Source organism: Ischnura elegans, chromosome 5 (genome assembly GCF_921293095.1).
Source record: "Ischnura elegans chromosome 5, ioIscEleg1.1, whole genome shotgun sequence".
NCBI classification, from domain to species: Eukaryota; Metazoa; Arthropoda; class Insecta; order Odonata; family Coenagrionidae; genus Ischnura; species Ischnura elegans.
This window is the reverse complement of record NC_060250.1, coordinates 6,035,200-6,060,872: the sequence shown is the minus strand read 5'-3', so window position 1 is coordinate 6,060,872 and position 25,673 is coordinate 6,035,200. Positions and strand designations below refer to the sequence as shown.

General features: G+C 40.3%; 1 protein-coding gene across 4 annotated transcripts in view; it reads left to right on the top strand.

Moving 5' to 3' along the window:
- LOC124158462 (transient receptor potential cation channel subfamily A member 1-like) overlaps positions 1-25,673 on the top strand; it is a 180,189-nt gene that overhangs the window by 51,040 nt on the left and 103,476 nt on the right. For all 4 annotated transcript variants that reach the window (XM_046533564.1, XM_046533561.1, XM_046533562.1 and 1 more), the window contains exons 2-3: positions 322-635; positions 6,243-6,399. In XM_046533564.1, the coding sequence (XP_046389520.1) occupies positions 381-635; positions 6,243-6,399 (412 nt within the window). In that variant the 5' untranslated portion in view covers positions 322-380. The remainder of the gene's footprint in view (positions 1-321; positions 636-6,242; positions 6,400-25,673) is intronic.

Here is a 25,673-nt window from a genome sequence, read left to right as displayed (position 1 = left end):
TATTTACTCAGAAAAGGTTTGTAATTATTCAAAAACATCTCTATTTTTCGACAAAATATTCTTGGGTTTGGCATCCGATAAAGCTGTGCCAAAACCGAAAAGATTTTCTCTTCAGTACTTCCTATTCGTCTATGATCTTTTTTGTTTCTTTTTCCTATGGGACTTTTGAAAAGTAATTCTTGATCATTATGGGCACTAGCCAAACCTTTCGTTATAATATCCTGGATAGTGGTCTGCATGGTTTTTGCGCTTTTAATTAAATGGGTACCTATTTTAATGAATGTGAGTATCAGGAATCACTCCTCTTCCCCTATAAATCAGGCGTGCTGCTTGCAATCACCGTCTTGGAAGTCAGCCCACTTCCTTGGCGGCCATTGGCGATGGGGCTCACGTCGTGGAGGTGGTGGTGGCCGAGACGATTGGCAGACGGGGGGGGAGGGGTGTCGACGTCAGCGGCAGCTGCTTCCCACGTGGAGACGGGCTCATCGAGGTTCATGCCCGTCGATGCCTTGCGCAAGAAGTACTCCAAAGAGCCATCTTTGGAGCATGAGGACCTGATGGAGAAGTTGGCTTTGGGGAGTCACATCAAGGGAGAGGTTTGCCACATCAAGGATAGCCCATTCTACATCCTCAGGGTGAGTGCAAACACAGGGATGTGCGCATGCGCCAGTACACGAGTCTTTGAGCCTCCACCCCTCGTCTACCCTAGTGTTCTGCTGCTGTGGAAGTGATGTGCAGTAGCCCAAAAACCTTTGGTTAGTTAGTGGAAAACTTGAGACCTACGTCATTGGTAGGGAGCGTATAATGTGAAATTAGTGGATCCTAAAGTCAATGGTGCCATATCGATGGCTAAGTTCTAACAACACGTATCTCAAATTCGTCCGGTTTGAGACGTATCTTAAACAAAATGTAAAAACATTGAATAAATAAAATATAAGCAAAAAACAAACTCTTTTTTGCAATTATATGCTTCTTTTTCAGTTTTATGAACTTTTGGTTTTTAATTTCAGTGCACAATTAAAAATATAAATCGTTTCTTTTGCTCTCCTGAAAAGTTGCTATTTTTGAGGTACGTGTTGTTATACCTTAGCCGTCGATACAAACATACGTATAGCATTGGTGAGGAAAACATCAGAAAATATTACTTCTCGGCTTGAAAATTTTTTAATGTTAGCTTGTGAAATATCACAGTAAGTTCAGTGTCATACGCATTCATGTAGTGCTTTGCATACACATTTGAAATGAAAGTGCATAAAATTTCCTGTCAATATGTACTCTTGGTTTTTTGCCTGCCAACTGTATGAAAAAATGAACGCACTCAAAATAATTTTCGGACGTGTCCGTGTGTTGACCCACCGTTATTATAATATCGACGAGCAAGACGCTGGACTGCTGATGATTTCCATAGAGGTTTTTGGGGGTGAGGGGGGAAGGGGATGGATTGGCTGGTGGCATAGAATGAGCGACGTTCAGCCCGGGCGGGTCGAACGCTTCCATCTGGTTGAACAACCACCGTCACTCCACCAAGTCCCCTCCATTCGTTGAGCCTGTTCCCCAACACACCGCCTCACACACTAGCAAGGGGGCGACATAACCATAAGGCTAACGCGTATAGGTTTTGATACATCAGTGCCATCTATGCCAGTGGTCCAAGGCTGCCGCGAAGTTTGAATGCACATCTCGGCGCGTGTTTCAAACTTTTTTACGCGTCACGATAGGTCCTGCTATTCAATAATGCTACTGCAATTGCAATGAATGTAGGAAAATCTTCCTGAAGAACTTTCCCAGGTTACTAAAGTTGTAACCATAATACAAGATTAATGTACAAAGTCAACATGGCGATCTGGTGGTTGGTAAGAATAATGATCTCGGACACTTACTTCAGTGGACATTGGTATTTATTGATACAATAACTGGAAAAAGAAATGCAACAATAAAAATTTAAATATGACACACTATAGATGAAATCTGTGGAAATTAACAATTCTACAAGCACATGAGATGCACAAGCAACAAATATCAATGACAACAGTACATTGCAATGAGAGATGAGCAGCCTTTGCGTAATAGGAGACAGATTCCATTACTTAAGTAAACACTCCACAGTTATAGATAAAGAGGGTGACCCAATTTTCCTTGAGGTAGATGTATCTTGCAACAGCACCTGAAACCATAGACCATAGCAACACTTCACTATAAATAAGCATGCAAGTTTGGATATAATTTAATGGATGATAATTATTTAATAATGAAAGGAGAAGGATATTATTTCGTAGGAAGTAGTTCATGATGAGTACCCATTAAGATAACATATCTTGGCTGAGGAGTCTTAAAATGAAAGGTTTTTTGAAGTTAATATCCATCACTTATACGAAGAAAGCATTCCAAAAGTAGGCAACGAGAAAAGTGATGAATATTTATACCATTGTAGTAGAAATTAAGTTCTTACTGCAAAATGAAAGAGAAAGTTTTACGAAATGTAAACATTGTAGAGACACTGAATGAATTACGCTCAATCGATGACAATTAAGGAAGAGTTGAAAGGACAGAGTTGAAATAGCAAATTAAATACATAACCAACAAAATGATTAGCATTAAACAAACCAAAGCATAGCAGTAGTGATCATGAGTAGTTTGAACACTATAAAAACTGCAAATATAATGAAAAACGTATTGCAATACAAGGAATACAAGACACCATGAAATGTTGAAAACATGAGAAAAGGTTAGCTAATCACAGGTTGAAATCAAAATGGAATAATGAAGGAAACAAAGAATTACTCGCATTTTCACCACCAAATACATTTCATACCCATGCAATTTAGCAATAACCAAGATCATTGAGACTCATATCCTTCATCGAGCACATTCCAACATCGTAAGGGACACTCTAAGCAATAAAAAAAGTCTGCAGTTAACACTAATAACTATCAACAGGAAAGGAGCGTACGGTAAATGAAAAGTCCTCTCGAGTGGTCATAAAGGTGTGCGAACTTTGGATATGCGCTGCGTTCTCGGATCTAAAAATATTTCATCGCTTCTCTAAAAGTTAGTAACATCGATTTGTTTAACGCCGACGAGGCGCCTAATAAGGGACAAGTCGTCTCACTACGCTTCCTTTATTACCTTCCTCCATCTTCCGATTTATATTATCAAAGATAAACGACCTCCTAGCAGCACACGCGGGATGAATTTTGCTGCATTGGAGGCCAGGGAAGGGGAGAATCGAGCGGGGAGGGAAAGGGATCGGCCTGCAGCTCTTGTATCCGCGACGCTGCGTGGGCGTTGGAATATTTTCTGCGCGGACTCAAGTTAGGCATTTTGTGGCTAAACGGTGGCAGATACGTCAAAATGCACGAAAGTTTTGTTCTCGATAGGCAGTAACTCGGCGAAATCTATAGGGAATGACCATAAAATATTACATTTTTAGAATTTTGACCTTCAGCCCCTAAATCGCATTTGAGCGAGGGTCAGGGGTTCACCTAGAGGTCTCAAAATTTTCAGGCCATATTTTTGATCGGTCCCACAACTTTTTTTCATTGGGCCAGATGGATTTGAAAAAAATCGATTTTTCCGATCCGCCCCAGTGCACAGCCTTCATATAGCAGTTGAGCAAAGGTAATTCCTGTGCGAGAGAAGGAAGATACCGGGAAGTGCAAAAAAAGGAAGGGACCTGCTCTATTTTCGAAGTAGTCCGCTGCTGCATCCTCGTACTTTCTACCATTAAGTTGGATCAGTGTTATCTCGTTGCTTGCTACCTCCCAATTACCGCAAAGCTACGAATGCTCTCAGGATATCTTGTGGGATATTGCGCACAATTACAGTTAAAGGCTTTATGAATTATTCACCACAGAGAATTCGCTGTTCTTTAAATACCGATGCAGGGGAGGAAAGTGGACTGTGACATTTAAGGGCTAGTTTATGGGGTTAGCCCCTTGAATTATAGGCAATACCGTGAGATTGTGACTTCCTTGTTGGGCGAGTATTACGTAATGGCACGTTTTCGTTGGAATGTGTTCACCGAAGAAACAGAGATTTTGTCATTAATTGGGACTCTCACCCCAAATTTTAGCGTTAAAATCATTAATTATTGTTTAATAACAATAAATTAAACAAAAATAGACGCAATCGAGGAGTAAAGCGACGTTTTTCTTCTTTAAAAATCCGGAATGTTTCTTCCAAAATTACCGTCTTCAGAGAATAGGGTAGTTTCCTTTATTAAAAAAACGAAAGGTAATGATTGCGATTCGTTACCCACCATTAGTGTATTCATAATGTACAAATTATTTGGTTTTATAAATCCCAGTTTACACGGATGTGAATGGCCATTTTTAAAATCATTTGAAAAAGACCATATTGGCGCCCATGCGATGCCACTCCACATGACGTCACAGGCACCCAGAAGCTATACGAGTAGTCAGGGGTTTTTGATCGTCTGAGATTACCAATGCAAGCATGAGACACAGAGGTCAGGGAAACATTTCTTAGTAACCACCTATTAAAATTATCTATGGTCGGAAAGTGTCCTTAAGGCGATGTCCCACGGTCAAATTTGCATCAAAATTTGATGCAACTGACGCGTACCATGTCCCACGGTCAAAATTTCATCCAACTGGCTTTTGGTCCTCACGTTTGTACAAAACACCGTTTTTTCCAAATGGATAGGACACGTTCTAAATTTTCATCCAATTGGATGAAACCAACCAATCACAGAGCCTTTGACAAAAAAGCATCGCCAAGCGCTGTCACACAGGCCACATAGGTTTAACTTATTTACCGTCTGCATGAGCATTCGATGAACTGCATGGTTCTGCATGAACGATATATCGCTAACTGTGATAGAGTTACCGTTACTGAAAAGTAGGTATCAGTCACTGTCGGTGGCTTAATACTCGAAATCAGTGTGATTGGATCACTGGATTGGGTGAAGATAGCATAGGCTGCGACCAAGTAATGAGCGATATATCGCTACCTGTGATTGAAGAGAAGTAACCGTTCACTGCCGGTGACTAAATCACTAAGTACTCGAAATCACTGCGAATTTGTGTGCGGTCATATGGTGAAGATAGCTTAGGCTGCTACCAACGGTATAATAAAGGATGTCTCATTCATATTTTATGAAGGAACATACTTCATCTTTTATGATGAATTAGATATTCTTTATGAAGTATATAGCTAACGATTTGAATCAAGATGGTTTGAATATAAAATAGGTTTTAAAAATGTCGACGGGATTTTAATGATTGCCACTTATCAATTCCTTTGCCATGTTAAATTTACTTAATTATCGTAAACTCAGAATCAGAACTATTCCCTCAAAAATTTTTTTGCCTAATTTTCCACTTTTCAATAAGTTTATTCGTTCCTTTTGCGTAGAGCTCATTGATTGGAATTGGACAAAGTAGCTGGAATAGCAGCGCCACAAATCACCGCTTACTTTAAAGAGTGATTCTCCTCGGTGATCGCAATCACAGTTAAGCATCACCGTTGATTATGAGTAGCAGTTGCAGGCAGGGGCGCAGCTAGGAATTAAGGCTAGGGGGGATTTTAGGCACAAGTAATACTGGGGTGTCTGGGAGTGTGGAATACACGCCAGGGTAAGCGGGGATGTGCGGGGCCACTCCTTTAGAAAAATTTCAAGATAAATAGTTCAAAATGGTGAGTTTCACGGCTTTCGTCCCTTCTCAACGCAACTGAAGTTAAAGCTTCACTTCAACAAGGTTGAGTGATGAAAAAACATCTTTACAACATTTAGAGAATCTTGGATTCCGAAACCGGTACGCTTCTCCCGTCCAGGTGGCAGTTCCATCGCTCAGTTTTGACCATATTCTCCCTGAGTATAACCCACGGAGTAAGTGTTGTGAGTGTGTGTTTCCTTAACTTAAGCAACCTTAGCGAGGCCCCCCAAAACCCTCGCGAAGGTTCCTTCGTAGTTAAGCGAGTGATTGGATTCAACGTAAGCAGCCTTAGCGAGGTCCCCCAAAACCCTCGCGAAGGTTTCTACACTGTTGAACGTGTGTTAGTGAAGGGTTTCCGGTTGAGAGGCTGGGGTTGGTCACTGCTGCGAATTTTCCCGTTCCAGCATACCACACAGTGTTTTGTTTATACCTGTGACGAGGTCACTTGTTACGGCCATTGGAGTGTTTCTTTCCCCAGTTGTGGCTATAAGGATGAAGAATCCAGACGCTGCGTAGTCATCAGAATTATAAGTCAGATTCTTGTTGTATTGCTTGTTTCTCAAGGTTGCTGAGAAGGGGAACGTGGACGTGTTTGGGCGCCTTTACCAAGCCGACCCGAGGCGATTGAACGTGAGGGACCCAAGGGGCCGGACAGCCACGCACCAGGCCGCCGAGAGAAACAAGACGCTCATCCTGCGCTTCATTGCCTCCAGGGCCGGAGGTTTGTATAATATAATGTGCTCTCTGACGCTCAAATTAATAAGCTATAATGCTTTTGATTCAATGCCATTGATTTTCCCTCGCTGACCATTAAAGAAATAGGCATGTGTTGAATTGGTATTGAATGGGGTTAAGTGAGACTAGTGATGACATTTCCATGAAATGATATTTCAGTGCTAGCACCAGGGCCGGATTTTCCTATTTAGCTTCAGCCATGGCCACTTTAAATACTACAGCTATGGCCACTTTTAATGCTTCAGCCAGGGTGACTTCACAGTTCACGGCGTTGCGTGGTTGCGTTGACGCCGCGGCTAGCGAGCCAATCAGAGCACGTTTTTGAGGATTGATGACGTCATGTCGCCAGCTCGCAGCGTCGTCGCAGAAAAATTGAACAAGTCCGTTTTTCTCTGCGTAAAGGCGGCATTACGCTGACGATTTCGAATCGGTGTTTGTTTATGGGAAGCTTAGGCATACAAATAAGCAAGGTTAGCTCTAATGGGAGTGGCAAATGCTAATGCTTTCATTTTTTACCACTATTTTGAAGTGTTAAGCATAGATATTTCGTAACTTTCCTAAACATAAGACAAATGTTAACCCTAAATTAGATTGAAATCACTGAGGAGCATAGATTAGCATAACGCACAGTGGCTCAGCGGGGGGGTTTTGGGGGATAACCCCTCCCCCCAGAGCTCAGAAACGTTCTAAATTTAATCCATTTTACTGAATTAGATTAGTATTATTTACATAATAGTGTAAATATTAATAAAAATTCCTCCGAAACCCGTAAAACTCGCTATTTTGAACTATTTGTCTTTAAATTTTTCTTAAAGCATGCCCCCGCACCTCCCGCTTACCCTGATGGGAATACCCGAAACGTTGGGTTGGGTTGGAATACCCATCAGGGTAAGCGGGAGGTGCGTGTAGAAACACTAGTTTTCACGAAGGATTCATGTACCTTCCTTCTAATTCCCGATATCACAAAAGCGTCGAAAATCACTGCTGTCGAAGTTTTGTAAGGCTGTGTATAATTTCTTTAGTTTTTGAAGGAGTTACCAATGGACCACGGGAACTTCCCTTTCTCACTCTGTAAACAGTGGACTCCGAGCATAGGCCGATCCAGGGGGGGGGGGGCACGGGGGCACGTGCCCCCCCCCCCCCAGACCCTTAAAAATATGCTAGATTTTTAATACGGTCCCATTATCATTTCGTTCGTTTTGTATGACGAAGTATCCTTGTGCCCCCCCCTGAACAAAATCCTGGATACGGCCTTGCTTGTGCCCCTCCCAGAAAGAAATCCTGGATCCGCCCCTGACTCCGAGTACCCAGCAGCCTTCGAAGTTTCTCGGCAGGCCTCACTAATGCCGAGAGATTTAAGTACGAGAAGACTTTGAGCACCAACTGTCTTTCGCGGCTTCTGAGCTTCTCACCTTTTCTCCTCTTCTTTGCATCGGGCATGGTGATTGAGCCCGTTACAGCAGAGATAAGTGTAAAACACACTTCACAGCTCTCAAATTCAGTAGACCACACAACACTTGTTCACTCCAAAAAATGCAACGATGAACTGAACGCCTTAGTAAATTCTTCCCCGGCCCTTTCGGCTAGGGTCGCTTCTGGTGCAGATGTTTCATGGTAGGTACCATATGAATGTACTTTCAAACCTCTCCAAACTCTTTGAAAAAGTCATTAAAAACCATCTTGACAACTACTTACGGACAACCGACTTATTACGACCGGAGCAAATGGGTTTCCGCGAAGGACTCTCCATGACTCTCCAAGCCCTTCGACTAGCCGAATACATTTCCCAGGGTTTTCAACGCCGTATGTATACGGGGCTGGTTTATCTAGACGTCGCCAAGGCCTTCGACCAAGTGTGGCACAAAGTCCTCATTCTCAAGCTTTGCCGGGCTAACATCCCGCCTAATCTCGTGAAACTTATCATGAGTTTCTTGCACGCGATATCAATCAGAGTTACTGAAGGCAGTGCTCTTTCAACAGTAAGAGAAACGAACTGCGGCGTCCCACAAGGCGCCATCCTCTCACCTACCCTCTTCAACCTATACGTCAATGATCTTCCTTATTCTCCACAAACTCAAACTTTCATGTTCGCCGACGATACTGCTATCGCGGCGTAATCTTGGCATGGCAACTACGCCATTCGCAAGCTACAAACCCATCTTTCTCTTCTTGATAACACTGGTTTACAAAAAAACAAAAATTTTCTGGCGCAAGAGGTTTTAACCGATCTTTATAGGGTTTTTCACGCTGATTTCAAATATGTAAATAGTTTTTCTCCATCACCCTTAGTTTTCGTGTGGTTCACCGAAACGTCCCGAAAATCCCGAAAAACCTGGTTTCATGCACCAATATACACTTAAAAGGACATAACTTCCACCCTAGTTATCGTAGAGCAATGAAACAAAAACCAGCGCACTTGTCATACTATACGCGTGAATTGAGACTGCATTTCGTTCCATTATACATCGTCAGGGTTGGTACCCGGGGACCACAATGTCAAAAAATGCAATTTTGGTAAACACGATTTTTGGCGCAAGAGGTTCATTTGCTGATCCTAATAGGGTTCTCCGCGCTGATTTCAAATATGTAATTAGTTTTTCTCCATCACCCTCAGTTTTAGAAAAGCTTGCATATCTATAGAAATATGCAAGCATGTAAGAAAGTATCATCTTACCTTAAAATGTTGTGGATATGGATTTCCTTCTGTATTTCGCATCTTTCACATCTCTCTTCAGTGACCAACAGTAATCAGAAACCATTCTTGCATTCCACTGTCCCTGATACCTCATCTCCATAACACTTATATCTTGGTGGAACCGCTCACCATGCTCGTCACTGGCGGCACCAAGGTTGTCAGGAAAAAAGTCCAGATGCGAGTCCAAAAAATGAATTTTCAGCGACATGTTGCACCCCATGTCTTTGTACGATTGCAACATTTCTTCCACAATGTACCGGAAATTCTCTGCTTTATTATTCCCCAGAAAATTCCGTATCACACTTTTCAGTGCCCCCAAGCTGTTCTTTCCACTGGGTGTAACCCATCCTCGAACATTTTGTCACCCATCAAAATTCTCATCTGGGGTCCCACGAAAATTCCTTCTTTGATTTTGACGTCACTTACCCGAGGAAATAGTGCCTTCAAATGGCGAAATGCATCTGAATTTCTGTCCATAGCCCTCACAAAGTTCTTGACCAGCCCTAACTTTGTGCAGAGATGGAAGAATAATTGCATCTGAGGAGACTAATGGAGGATGCGCAATATTTTTCTGTCCAGCACCTCGATTATGTAAATGTGACAGCGACGACGGCGAGAGATGACCATCACGTTCTCCTATCACGTTCCGCTGTATCACGCGATCATGTAAGCCACCGTCATCGCGCGTATCATACACGTACGAGCGCGTGAGGTTGGTATCATTGAGAAATCTGAAGAGCCAATGAAATCCTTCGACACATCTGTGTTCGAGAATACGTCGTCTGCGGAGAGTTTGAAATAACAATAACAAACAACTAAAACATAAAATGGAGGCAGTTCAAAGCTAAGTACTTCGCTTCGCCAATAGATAATATTATAATTAAGTACTCGTATTATGGTAAAGTTATGGGGAAAGTGTAGTATTACTTTTAGATGTGCGATAACGTAATCTATTATGCTAATGCTCGCCGGGAGATGCTGCAGTCATTATATTTACTATATCGTAGAGAATGGTCGAAAAGTCGTGACCTTGGATTGAAACTAATTAATGTTGAAATGATAATGGAAGTGTAATCGCGCTAGCGATTTGAATAGTTAGTTAATAGTTGATTTATGATGATTAAAAATTGAAAAGGAGTTTAACGATGTTGATATGTTGGAGAACGTACTTGGCAAATGTTGATAATTTAACTTCGATATAAAGTAATTGACGTTTGAATCACGGATGTACTTCAATTAGCAGTACTTTCAGGGGCGCCGACTTATAAAAAATATTGGGGGGGCCCATATCGGAGGTCTTGCTCCGGGAAGAGGTTAAATTCAAAGTGTGTTGCAGCACCGAAACACTATCATGATTCATATCACTTGTTTTCATTTAACCTGCACACTACCTTATGATTTGTTTTGACACATTGTTGAATTTATTTTAAAAGGTAACTATCGTAAAGCATGGGAAATAAAAAATACCAATATATTTTTGTGATTTCACAAACAATAATATAACTAAATTATTTTCTTGAATTATTGAGGGGGCTCTGCCCCCCCAAACGAATCTTTGGGGCTCGGGCCCCCTCAGGCCCCATGGAGTCGGCGCCACTGACAAGGAACATTCACGAAGTGTACTCCGCCGATTTCGTTCAAATTTGGTAGGATGGTAGTGTTCCATAATTAATGGAAATTTGCAAAATTTCCCGTGCCCTTAAGCCCGGTGGCCCGAGATATCTGCATTCAAAGTTGCGCGCCGGCCACCCTTTTTGAGGCGAGGGGCCCCTCACTCACGGGCCGGCAGCGAGGCGTCCCTGCCGGCAAGCGCTAGGGGGAAGGCCTGCGGGCGTTCCGGGCGTCAGCGGTCTACCATCCTTACGCTGACAAGAAGCGGAGGAAAGATAGAAATTATGGATTTGTAGGCATCCAAGAATGACAATCACCTTAGCCCAGTTTCCCTATAATTTATAAATGATAAATGCAGATAATTTTCCCGTGACCGATTGACAAATTTCCATAAAAAATAATAAATGTAATTCAAAAGATGCTTACTCTGTATACGTCAGCGGGAATTTACCCCTGCCAGCAAATTACGATGTTTATCTACTCGTAATGTCGTAAAGGGCAAAATTAATGTTACTCATAGCGAATTTAACGCTACAGCATTTTAGCTGCATGCAGATTTGCGTATTAAGTAGATGATAAACTTAATCAATTAATGTTGTAGGAAAAAAGAGACATTCAACATGAATTTTGGGGGAAGGCGCCTCCAAGAATTTTCGGAGTAACAAATAATTAGATTACCGCATCCTATATTCCTTCACGTATTTAACATCAGGCAAATAGTACCTTCACCGCTTGAAGACCGGAAAAACCAGGGTAAATTAAAGTCTTTGAGAGGGTAACGCCTCCTTTTGCTGTGAACCGACACCAAAGGTCGTCTACGACATATTAATTTCCTCTAACCCTGCAGTGAATGCCAGTGGATTAAGAAATGTCTAAACTTTTTTCTCATTCTCTTTTGAGTCCATTGAACTTATTTACGCACAATGGCAAGGAACTACATACTCATGCGCCAGATTTTACACTCTAGGTGGATTGAAATCCGTTTTCGTGACTGTGACAATGCCGAACAGTCGAAGACCTTCGACACTCATTAGCTTGGGTCCGACCAGTAGCGACTGACCCAACGCCGCGGGGGCTCTCCCTTCGGTCTTTGTTTGCAGTTTGGGACGGGAAACATAAAAACGCACAATGAGAAGGCGCCCGCTTCCTTTCATATGTTTCCCTCACGTTCACAGTTTACCCCACCCTCAAAGACTCCCACAAATAATGTCTTGACCTTCGAATATCCCCGAGCCTATAGATAATATTCCTTTTAGCTTGAGGAAAAACCCAATCGTTTACCCTCACCCCGTGAAGGAATAGACTCAAAACCCTACATTTAGCACAGGCCACTCTTTTTTTTCTCTTTCTGGGAGGATTTACCAACATTCCGTTATTTTAAAGGTGCCATTAACCAAATAAAGTGAAGATACCCGAATTTCCCATGAGTGATCTGATTCAAAGACTTCCGATCACTTTCAAATAATGTATTCCGTCCCCCTCCGTCTTCATCTCTGTTTATGGAGTCCTGAACTATGAACCTCGTGGAAGTCTCTCCCTTGCGCAACTCTTAAATGAACCCCAACCATCAAAAATCCTTAAGTTTTCCGCTCTAATTTTAAATACGTACCATGCAAGGCAAAAATTCACATTAAACAATGAAATCCCATTCAGAAGTGGAATAGGGCACACATTTTTCTAATTTTTTTCAGCGAAAAATGGTGAAAACATTGATACTCAAAATAATTATGAATCAATGATCTATTCTATAGATAAAATAATAACAAAAAATGGCGCTATATAGTGTTTTATTTTTCACAGTTGTGATGTTCATTGAAAAAATGGTGAAAACAGCATTTTTTTTGCACAGATAGCGCATCTGATGAATGTCAAAAAGTTGCACCCTTGTTCTTCAACTATAATATCACATCTATCCTTCATAATATTACTATCGAAGCAATAATCAACAGGCGTAATATGCACTTCTGGTCTTTCATTCGTGTATCCCGCTCGAAACCAGGAATAGCGAATGAAATTTTTGAACAAAGGAGCAAAGAATTGTGAGTGAGTCAGAGATTGAAGTTTCAAAATATTATTTCTTTGAAATAAATTTAAGTCTATTTGGTCCAGCAACACACGGTCGGAGAATTTTCTCACAAAATTCTTCCACATTCGGAAAAAATACACATCCAACGGCTGTATGATGCCTGTAGTTTTGGGCGGTATTTGCTGTATTTCAAATTGAAATGATCCTGTCTTCATGGAAAGAATTCCTTCTCTGTCATTAAATGCACTCCACGAGTCCACCAAGAGAATTGTGTCCTTTTTTAAATTTGGAAACAGCACTTTACCAAAATACTCTTCTAGCAAAATAGTTTTCGTCAACAAACCGGAATTAGAAGCCACGACCCAGATAGCATGCTAAACTTGCTGCAAGCTTGCTGCAAGTTTGTCATGACAAAGTTGCAAGTTTGCAGCAAGCTTGTCATGACAAGCCTGCAAGCTTGCGGCAAGCTTGAATCAAACCTCCTAGTTACGCTTTTTCAAACTTGCAGCAAACTTGTCGCGACAAACCTGCGGCAAACTTGTCGCATCAAACCTGCAGCAAACTTGTCGCATCAAACCTGCAGCAAGCTTGTCATGACAAGCCTGCAAGCTTGCGGCAAGCTTGAATCAAACCTCCTAGTTACCCTTTCTCAAACTTGCAGCAAACTTGTCGCAACAAACCTGCGGCAAACTTGTCGCATCAAACCTGCTGCAAACTTGTCACATCACACCTGCTGAAAACGTGTAGTGTCACACCTGCTACATACTAGGAAAACTAGTTCCACACCTACCATTTCTGTAGTGACACTTGCTGAGGAAAAACTGCCTTAAAATTTCTGCTAAATAAAATGCTCTCCTAAATAATGATCAATTTACAACAACAAAATTGAAAATTTTCTATTCTCTCAATTGTTAGTCATTTCACATGCACAGAATTTGGCTGCTAAATTTATTTAATAAAATGGGCAACAAATAAATGCTGAAGAGTTTATTTTTCTCATTAATTATGTACATGTTGAGGCAGCGGTGGACATACCAAAGATAGATGTCTAGTCATCGATAGTTAATCACTATTAATGAAGTGAGTGAAATACTTACAAGCTGAATAGGAAACATCTAAGACAGAAACACTTAAAAAAATGTATGACCCCCTAGGCCACACATGGTAATAACTAAATTACAGAAATCTTCAAAAGGTAAAAACATATTGCTCGAATTTTATCAAAACATTCACAAGTATGCTGATTGGCTTTGAGGATTTAAAATTAAAACTTCATTCTTTTGAATTCTTGTTAAGTTATGGGAGTACAAGGCTGTGCATGGAACTTACATGGTTACATACTTATAGATCGTTACTGATGAACTTATTAAGCAAAATTATTGTCTTCATCAGCCTGATCCTCGGTCTGTTTATCCTGCCAATCCCTGAAGAGAAAATAGTAATTACTCCATGTGAAATGATATATCATGTATCATTTGCTTAAATCAGGGAGGTAAATTGAGAAATTATTAACTAATATTCCAAAAAGAATAAGCAATCAGATTCAATAAATAATATGCCCATATTGTACCCCCACATTCTCACAATGGCGGTAAATGATTCAACTTCCATCGAATCGAATTAATGTGGCAGGGAAATGAGAAGCGACTACTTACATTCTTATTTTCCTGACTTTAGCCTGGTTGAGCCAATTACTCAGACACCCTTTCAGCACCACATCTGATGCATCAGGGTAGACCTTTCTGCATACATCTATGAAATTATAAAAAACATACTTAATGCAGTATGTTAAAAGTTCATTTCAACGATCAATTATTATAATAATCTTAGAATATCTTATTGGATGCACTCACGAAAAATAACAGGACACACTGAAGTGCTATAAAATGATTTCTTAACCGAATTCTTCTGAAGTTTGCCCGTAAGGGAATACAGCTCTGCTACATAGTCATTCTAAGACGACGCAACATATTTTGTAGAAGTGTTCATTCATTTCTTCTACCAACTGCTACCAAACATTGCATCTAGAGATAAAAAAGATCAGATCAATTAAGAGTTAACAGCTTATACAAGAATAACAAAAATCATGTTTATAGCCAGAAGAAAAATTCACCAAAAAAATTAACACAATTGTCATGGTTAGTATGCACATGTAGTATGTGTGCACAAGTGCATATGAAATAACAAAAATCCAATCATACCATAATTGTTTAATATTTCAATGGACAATAATCCATACGCACTTCAAAATTATGTTGTACTTGAGTATTTTTATAGCACTTTGAATTCCAAACACCGAGTGTCTGGCGAGCTCCAGATTTACATCAATTTTGAAACTTTCTTACAAAAACTTAATTGTTCTTTCATTAAACAATCATACATTTTTTGAATCAGGAAGGTAGCACACAAATTATCATTATTCACTTACCAACTTTGGCCCAAATGAGGTTTCTTCACTTATCCTTCGGCAGAGTTTGATGAAATCCTCATCTGCTGTCAATGGCAATCGGCTGAAATACATCTCCTTCACAGCAGAATCCTTTTGCTTTGGGTCACAAGCCAATAAAGCATCTACTTTCCTCTCCAAGTGAGAAAACCCAGGTGCCATTTCTCCCATCCACATGAGGAGCTGGCCATTCTTTAGTTTTAATTTACTGCAGCCTGTAAATATGAAATTGTTATAAATACAATAATACCAATTGATTTGCTTATATTATACTACCTTAGTACACTTGGTACTTAATCATCATAAATCCTGCCTAAATGCTTATCAAACAGGTGCTAACCATAGATTTTAATACACCACTAATTTTTCTGTCAACAAACACGAGTAATTGATTACTTACATCTCAAAAATTTTAAGAATTGCAATCTTATTGCACAGAAACAGCTTAGAAATGTGTTACTTATGCCCTTGAGTGCAACATGCATGTTAAGAATGTACTGGCAGAAATGTACGATATATACATGGGCATTTGTAAAAAAAATGAACTAAAGCATAAATCAATGCCTAAATTATAATGATTAGAGGGAGTTCAACTGATGGCTATGTTTAGAACAGCTAATTAACTGCTATTATTCTTCGACATATTCCCAATAGTTATTCATTTTCTAGAAAAATCCTTCATAAACGAGTTTACTGAGGTTGAGACTAATACTTTAACGTCATGAAGAACTGCTAACAAAGTGGATTCTACTGCGAGAACCCTGATATTTCAACTTAAACCGTCTGAATGGAGTCTTTTCACTATGCCAGCGAAAGCAAAGATCATGCTAAATTGCAATTACACTGAGAATAAAATAATGAATAATCTTAAATAATTATTGGATAGTAATTGGCGGTTCATTAATCATACATAGTATCGAATAGAAAAAATTGTTCCATTTACTCACATTTACATGATCAGCACAGCAGAGATGAGTAGATGCTGACAGAGGCAACTTCTTAAATCTCTTCGTGCCGCTAAAAGCCAGTGCTTCCGAGAATTCAGTAATCTTCCAATCCCCTCTTGCCAGTATTCACTACGAAACACGGATTATTTTCTTCTTCCATAGCATACTTCAACGTAAATTTGCTTGTAAAACAAGATTTTACTTCACAGCTAAATTCACAATCACAAAATAACGGCAACCGTTAGGTCACGTGGTACATAAGACTGCCGCCGGGCGTTTTGGCGCGAGTTCAAAATACGATTTTTAATCCAAAATATTAAAATAAGTTCGTAATATAATGGGAAAAGTTTTTTACTTGAGTTTTTTAATGAGTATGAAGATAATTATATCAAATAACATTATATTGTTATATTACTATAATTCTCATTAAGTACATATTATTAAAATCTTACAACCAAGCCAAATAGGCTGGAAAGAGGCATGAAAAATTCAACCTTGAGATGGCAAGGAAAAGTCAAGCTTCACGTTAGCTAACATGCTATGTGTGGGTAGTAGCAGGTTTGATATGGCAAGTTTGCTGCAGGTGTGATATGGCAAGTTTGCTGCAAGTGCGATATGGCAAGTTTGCTGCAGGTTTGATATGGCAAGTTTGCTGCAGGTGTGATATGGCAAGTTTGCTGCAGGAATGATATGACAAATCTGCTATGGGTGCAATATGGCATGTATTCTGCAGGTGTGATGTACAAGTCTACGGCTTGTATGTGTTCACATAACTTGTAAGCTTTATTCAAGCTTGTACATAGCTTTCATGCCAGAATAGGTTTGTCACAGCAAGTTTGCTGCAAACTTGCCACGGCAAGGCTTGTCGTGACAAGCCAAGGACAAGCCTATGACAAGTTTGCTGCAAGCTTGCATGCTATCTGGGGACGTGAAGATTTGGAGCTTCAAACACAGAAACATTTTTTGGAAAAATTCCACCTTTCTCCTGCAGGCAAATAAATAAAGGAGAGAGAAGTTCACCATCCATCGAGATCGTCGGCTGTATCGTATACGAATGGGTCGTTGCTCCGAGGGACTGTACCGTTGACTCCACCGTTTTCACTCCTCGGAAATGCAGGGTTCGTCCCGAGTGTAATTCTTTCTTAAACCCACTCTGGTCAGTATTTAAGAGAAAGTAATTTGGCTTCTGGGCCAATATTAGCCGGACATCGTTTACAAAAGAATGTGCCTTTTCGGATGTCTTTTGCCAGTCAAAGTTCTGTTTCCGAGAAACAACTTTGGTAACTTTCCTAGACACTATGTTATGCGATTTTTTAAACTTCCACAACCATCCTGTTGAAGCAGAAAAATTTTCTAGAGGATTTGTCATTTTGCCATTATCTTCATACGCCCACCTTCGTAAGTCACTATCGTGCACTATCAGGAAATCTTCTTTCGCTCTTCTAAATCTCTCTATTAAACATGAAGAAATTGCGTTCAATTTCTCCCTCCGAGAGCCAGCCTGATTAATTTGCTCCTCAAACCGGACAAGCTGTGTTCTTGAGGTCACGAACCTAAAACGGTGCCTGACAGTATCTATCTTCAGTGGCCCAGTTTTTCCGGACCGCCAGTATTCCACTGCCATCTTCTTCTGTGACATACTAATATCACCCTCTTTCTTCCTTTTCAATGGAGACGGCTCGTACGATGTTGAAGAAGAAGGAGAAACATCGTCTCCATTTCCATCTGCACTGTCGCATTCATCTTCGCTTACTACTTCCTCCTCTTCCGTCCTCCCGTCGAATTCAAAAATTAGATCCTCCTCTACCACACAGGATGATTCTTCGCTTTTTACACAGGACTTCAAGGAATCTGAAAATGGGAAAATTTTATTCAACAGGGAAAAATAAAGAATGGATGGGATGCGATTAACTTCACCGTAGTTACAAAAAAATGAAAAAATAATGAAACTTACCAGCTAAATTTTCCGCCAACTCGATTTCGTAATCAGTAGGTTGTTCTGTGGAAATCCATGCAGTAAACTTGCTGTCCAATATTTTTATTACATTCCTAGGATTGATCACCATTTCGATGAAAATAAAAGGAACGGCTTTGCAGCTCACTCGTCTACAAAATCTCTTGCTTGTTCGTCCTCGTTCGGAGTTCACTTCGCAAATGGGTAGAAAAAGCATTTTTGCTGATTTAAACAGAGGTACCGAAGACCCTAGCGTCATTCGCCTGATGGAGAAGCCCTTTTGGTTTTCCCATTCAGCCAACAATAGTTGAGGGTGGAAGGAGTGGGTTTTATGACTCCTCTCAAACCCTTCTGAAATCTTGACTAGAAGCAGGAGCCGCAAGGGTATCTGTACAAATTTAAGCTATTCAAAAATTCCTCGAAAACATTGGCCATCGTTTAGTCCTCGGATCACCCACCGCTTCTTTCGTCTGTGGGAAGATAGTAAGTAGACCGCTGACGCCCGGACCGCCCGCAGGCCTTCCCCCTAGCGCTTGCCGGCAGGGACGCCTCGCTGCCGGCCCGTGAGTGAGGGGCCCCTCGCCTCAAAAAGGGTGGCCGGCGCGCAACTTTGAATGCAGATATCTCGGGCCACAGGGCTTAAGGGCACGGGAAATTTTGCAAATTTCCATTAATTATGGAACACTACCATCCTACCAAATTTGAACGAAATCGGCGGAGTACACTTCGTGAATGTTCCTTGTGAGTACTTTCCAATTTGCTGTGTGAAAATAATGCTGCTCAATCGAATTCACCACAATGCGCATTTAACAAATGAACAACGTGGACAACTATGAAGTCAATAGAGCACTCCAGTTGAAATAATTAAGAATTATATTGGTTTTTAATCGATTATAGGGCGTTTTTAAATTAAATAAACAATAATTTTTTGCTAATATATGCATTTAGTGCTCGTTTTTATGTCAGCATATGCTTGTCACCATGGGTTTCGAACGTGATAGGCCGATGACGCTGGCAGCGTGATAAAGGGAGCAATCACGGTTTCATAATCGCTGCTATCACCTTCCGTCGTGGGAATCGCGTTGCCCCTGGCAACGACATCGCTCTCACCCTTCTCACAGTTACATAATCAGGGCGCAGGAATTGGTGATTGCCGCTGTGGCCATTCCATTCTGAGGTAATGTTGTGTCTTGTCTCTGCTATCCCATTCACATCGGAAGCAGCAGAATTTGGTGTAGCCTCCCTGGAGACCAGTTAACAAGGCAACAACCTTTAACTCGCAACACACCATCCATTTGTATATATCATATTGAATTGTGTCCAAAATAAATTTCATGTTTTCATAAGTTTCTTTCACGTGAGTAGCATAAGCTACAGGCACAGAGGGAAATTTGTTCCCGTTGTGCAACAGCACAGCCTTCAAACTCGTTTTTGACGAGTCGATGAATAGTCTCCATTCACTCGTTTTATGTTCATGGCCAAGTTTATCCATCACATTCTCAATGTTGTTGCAGTAAACCAGACCCTTTTCTTCAGAATAGAAATTTTGGAACTCTCTTTGACGATTGGGATAGAAACACACCTTTGTGTCATGATGCAATAAGTTCCAGCCACTTAGTCTTGAACCTAACAGTTCGGACTGTTGTTTCGACAAGGAAAAATCACGAATAAGATCGTTTAAATCACCCTGAGTTAGGAGATGAGGTTCACTGGAAGATAAACTTGCCGTAAACGTAGGATCATGCAGCTGTACCTCTTCAACATGGGTGTCTTCCTCATGTTCAAAGTGCACTGGTGGTTGTGGAGGGTGAGCTGGCACGGGTAAGTCCTCGCTGTGAGCAACTGGCCTCATTGCAGACGGCAAATCTGGGTACTTCACTGTATGCTTGGATTTTGCAGTAATTCCACTTATCTTTGTTACATAGAAGTAACAGTCTGATGAGTGGTTTCGTGGTTCACGCCGAACCATGGGTACAGCAAAGTTCATGTGACGCTGCGATCCCTTTTCCCACTCTGCGAGACGTTTCGCGCATGTCGAACAACATATATGTGGTGCCCAGTCCTTGTCTTGCTCCCCCACTTAACAACCGAAGTATAATTCATAGCAATGTTTCACCAAAGGGGTCAAAGAACGACGTTGCGACTTGAATGTCAACTCCCCACAAATATAACAGAAGTTGTTGGGGTGGTTAACGCACTTCCTGGGCATCTTGTCTCACACGTAAAACACAGGCACAGCACCGCACACTGAAGAAGGAGAAAACAACTTCACTTCGTACCGGTTATTCAAGTCCTCTGTCACCTTACGCTTGCTACTGAAATGTCGGTGATTCTGACGAGCGAGTGTGGTCAACAATGACTGACAACGCTACCTGCTATAGAGCGTTCCACATTTAGTTGACAGTATGGGCTCTTATGGAGAACCGTTTCCCATGTTAATCTCCATAAGGCCAGGAGCGCGGTGTTGTCAATAACAGCACGAAAATTAATGTTGCGTTATGCACTGATTAAAAATTGCGTTATAATGTAGGAAGAGGTGCTGCATTCATTAGTGCAAGTAGTTTTTCGATAAAAATTATAACAAAAGCTATAAAAAAATTTTTCCTTAAATTTCCGTCAGAAACGTGTATTTTTTACTTTATCTTCTTCTCGCATTTCTGCCTGACCATTGTCTGTATTCAATTGAATCTTCTGGAGAAAATTCTTCACACTATTTTCTCTTTGAAAGTCTTCACCAATTGTACAAATATTGAGTTAAAATGTTGTTATGCCGACGTAACACCCATTAAGACAAGAAAATTTTGATTTTTGCAAGGTAAAAAGTAATCGCTTACTAACTTACGTTTATTACGTGGTAGGTCCCTATATGCTGCGCATCAAATGTGAAGAGAACTACAAAGTTATTTTTGGTGAAAAAATCATTAACTTATATCAATTCTGAAGCGAGTTACAAGGTTTTGATCTTAAGAAAAAATATTACGGCCCCGCTGGGCCGGGCTTCTTGCTTTTTCTTGCGCGCAAAGGGAAAATTCTCGGGCGGAAAAGGAGTTTTTTGTCAATGCATACTATGAAATGTATTTATCTATTCGTTTGATATCCTAAACAGAGAATACTCATATGTCGTAACAGCAGTGTTTTTATCTGAATAGATTGATACACGAAAGTAAGCAAGCGGTTTGGAAATAAGACGCTTTCGCCTTGGGTGTTTCGGTCCCATCGCGGAAACCAAGAAAGAGAATATCTCATAATCTGTGCGAAACACTACCCCATACAGTCCACGCCTTTTACAAAAGGGGCTTCGGTTTTTTTCTCAGTTCCTTTCATAGGGTGCCATAAAACCTGCACAAGAATTGACCCTAGCCGAAGGGGCCGTTGGAAGAATTTACGAAGGCGTTCAGTTTGTCATTGCATTTTTTTGGAGTGAACAAGTGTTGTGTGGTCTGCTGAATTTGAGAATTGTGAAGTGTGTTTTACACTTATCTCTGCTGTAACACGCCCAATCAATATGTCCGATACAAGGAAGAGGAGAAAAGGTGAGAAGCTCATAAGCCGCGAAAGACAGTTGGTGCTCAAAGTCTTCTCGTACCTACTTAAGGAAATCTCTCAGCATTAGTGAGGCCTGCCGAGAAGCTTCGAAGGCTACTGGGTGCTAGGAGTCCACTATTTACAGAGTGAGAAAGGAAAGCTCCCGTGGTCCATTGGTAACTCATTCAAAAACTAAAGAAATTAGACATCCTTGCAAAAATTCGAAGGGAGTGATTTTCGACGATTTTGTGAGATCGGGAATTAGAAGGAAGGTACATGAATCCTTCGTGAAAAATATTCCTCCGACTTTAAAATCCATCTACTCGGTAAATATGGATAATATTCTCCCAGATTACAAAAGGACAACACTATATCGTCTTCTTTTGGACATAGGCTTCGTGTACGAACGCAGAGGGAAAAGATTCATCCTTATCGAAAGGGATGATATTATTCGTTGGTGGCACAATTTATTATTTAAGACAGCTAAAAGATATCGTCACGAACACAGGATGAATGTATTCACAGGCGAAAGTTGGATTAATGTTGGACAAATAGTGAACATTAGTTTGCGAAACAAACTATTAGAAAATCCGCGTCAAGCTTTCCTTGCTGGACTGAGTACTGGGCTTGGCCCCCACTTCCCGAGGAGGACGATTCGCAATTTACACGCAGGAACGGAAAATGGTTCATAAAAGGAGCATCGCATGTGTTTCTGTACAAAAAGAACTCAATGGATGATCATGAAGAAGTGGGTGGCGAGTGTTACGAGAGATGGTTTGAGCACTCACTTCTTGCAAACTTATAAGTTTGCAAGAAGTGAGTGCTATAAACTTATAAGTGTACCCGAAGGATCAAATATAGTGGTAGGTAATGCCTCTTATTACTCAAGGAAATTGGAATCCTTGCCTACTACAAGGTGGAGGAAAGAGAACATTGAAGCTTTGAAGATGTCAGCTTGAAAAGAGATCTTTAATAAATCAAGTACGGGAAAATTTTGAAAAATTAATGATTGATGATGTCTTATACAACATCGCCTTTCATGTAATATTAGCCAGAGCCCAAAAATATTGCATAATATGGAAGGAATAGAAATGTTGTTTCATTCAGGAGTGGCGATAATTTTTATTATCCTTCAATTTATTGTTATATTTTACATAAAAGATTATTCATTATTCAGCTTGTGCATTGAATAAGTACATACATAAAATAACAAAAGACTTTTCCTTTTATATTGCAGCAAAGGTATTGTAATTTACGCTAAAAAATACCTTAATTTACGCCGTCTTTCGTGCGATCCCTAACTCCTTTTTGAACTAAACCATTTTGGCGCTCTATTATGTGTTGTTGCATACGCTGTTAGGATGCCTGCCGGCGGAGCGGAAGCTTGGCAACACTGTTATCCATAAGGCCCGTACTGTCAACTAAATTTGGAACGCTCTATAGCAAGGTGTTCTTTCTTAGGTTGCTAGCGGTGAAATCAGAAGGTGATTCTACCAGATGTCGGTATATAGAATATCCAAATAGAAATATTTCGGTACAAGTAAATTGTAACCAATCCGATTTTCTTCCAGTGAAACATGGAGTTCCTCAGGGGTCCGTCCTTGGTCCTCTCTTGTTCCTTATTCTAATCAATGACCTACCTTACAATCTTTCTATGGACTGCATGATATATGCAGATGACACCACTCTGGTGCAGAAATGCAATACTCCTAGCCAAGTCAGACTTCTTACAAAAAAGGCAATAGAAGAATCTCAACTCTGGTTTACAGCCAATAATCTCTTTCTGAACAATGGTAAGACACAACATCTTACATGCTGTCTTAAAAGTACTGAGCTAAACAATGATCCTGTCAGGCTTCTAGGCTTCAATATTGACGCTAAATTGACATGGAATTCACATGTTTTCCTAGTCAGCAAAAAACTCTCTAGGGTTTTGTACTTATTGAGGAAACTTAAAACCTGTATCAATGTAAAGTACATGAGATTAGCCTATTTTGCTTTTTTTCATAGTATTCTTGCCTATGGTGTTCGACTCTGGGGACATGCAAAAGAAACCAAAGAAATTCTAAAACTGCAAAAAAAAGCAGTGAGGATTCTGAGTGGTGCTGGGCCCCGTGACCACTGCAGGCCAATTTTTAAAAACTTTCATATCCTCACCATCTACAGCCTCTTTGTGTTTCGCAGCATTATGCACATTAAAGATAACTTAGATACCTACCCCATTCGATCCACCATCCACTCTCATGACACTAGGGCTAAAAATAGCCTAAATACTAATTACTGTAGGCTGTTTAAGACCAACAACCAGTCTGACAATTTGGGAGTAAAATTATTTAATAAATTACCCAGCAAATCCAGATCAGTGAGCATCACTAGACTGAAAAATGTGCTGGAAAAGTGGCTGTGCAATTATCCACTGTACTCAATTCATGAGTATTTTGAGCTGGACTTTTCTTCTCTTTTATTTTAAATGTAAATTTAAATGTAATCTTTGTAATGTACTAATGTTTTAATCCAATGTACATGTTTTGTATGTTTCGTTGTATTGAATGTTTTCATAAATGTGTTGTATACAGCATCCGCGAGGGCCAATCCTCGCCGTGGATGAATAAAGATAAAGAAAAACATGATTATACAGTAGGAATGTGTGCGATTATAAAGCACGCGCTCCGATCCACTACTCACGACACAACCCTGCTTAATACAATACGAGCGATAAAATTGACAATACTAAAAAAATAAATATATATATCACTGGGCATCCAGAAAGTTCGCTTTTTCAGGAACAAAATTGCATCTTTTGACATTGTGGTCCCCGGGTACCAACCCTGACGATGTATAATGGAACGAAATGCAGTCTCAATTCACGCGTATAGTATGACAAGTGCGCTGGTTTTTGTTTCATTGCTCTACGATAACTAGGGTGGAAGTTATATGTCCTTTTAAGTGTATATTGGTGCATGAAACCAAATTTTTCGGGATTTTCGGGACGTTTCGGTGAATAACACGAAAACTGAGGGTGATGGAGAAAAACTATTTACATATTTGAAATCAGCGCGAAAACCCCTATTAGTATCGGTTAATGAACCTTATGCGCCAAAAATCGTGTTTACCAGTGAAGTGGACTCTCGCTTCCTTAAGTCACGATTAACGCCACAAAGAGTAAAGTCGTTGCTTTTGGAAGAAAAACGAGAAATTCTGTCTCCAAAAACCTAACCTTCAAATCCCTCCCATTACCAATGGATAAATCACACAAATTCTTAGGGATAAATTTCGACCAAAAGCTCACTTGGAACACACGCACAGCAAGCTCTCAAATCAGCAAATTCAGCAAGAGCCGCCATGGCTCCATTAATAAACTCTTGCTCGCAAATCTCGAGACGAGACAAGGTTACCTTAAACAAGAGTATTATCAGACCAAGGCTGCTGTACGGGTGTGAAGTATTCGGCAATACTTCCCTGCAGCATAGAAAACGCCTAGAACAGTACCAAAATAAAACCTTGCGCTGCGTCACAAACCAATCCCGACTCGTACCAATCCAAGAAATCAGACACGCACACCGAGTACCAACTTCACGAGTTCATACGGTCGCAAAGAACTCTCTTCCACGAAACACGCTTACAAAAGATCTCTGGAAATATCCAGCTCAAATGAAACGCTTACTGACTTACACAAGAAATTATAACTCGTTAAAACCGAGTTCTTTCCTATCATCTTTTGCTCTAATTTAATTTTAAATATCATATATTGTAAAAGGGCATTAATTAAAAACAACCACCTTGTGAGAGAGCAATCAGCTCAATCAACCGGTTGTAGTATCAATGCAACAAATGAATTGAAAAAATTAAAACTACAATACATGAAGGATTTACAAAGAATGTATAACATAAAAGAAAACCTTATAAAAATCTGTAAAAACAAGAAAAGAGGCATTTGCCCACCGAAAAAATTAAATAACAAACAAAAATAAGAAATCCTTTCAGAAAAAATATATGTATGTTAATATCAATAAATAATAATAGATTACTGCAGTGGACCGATATTTGGCCACCTGC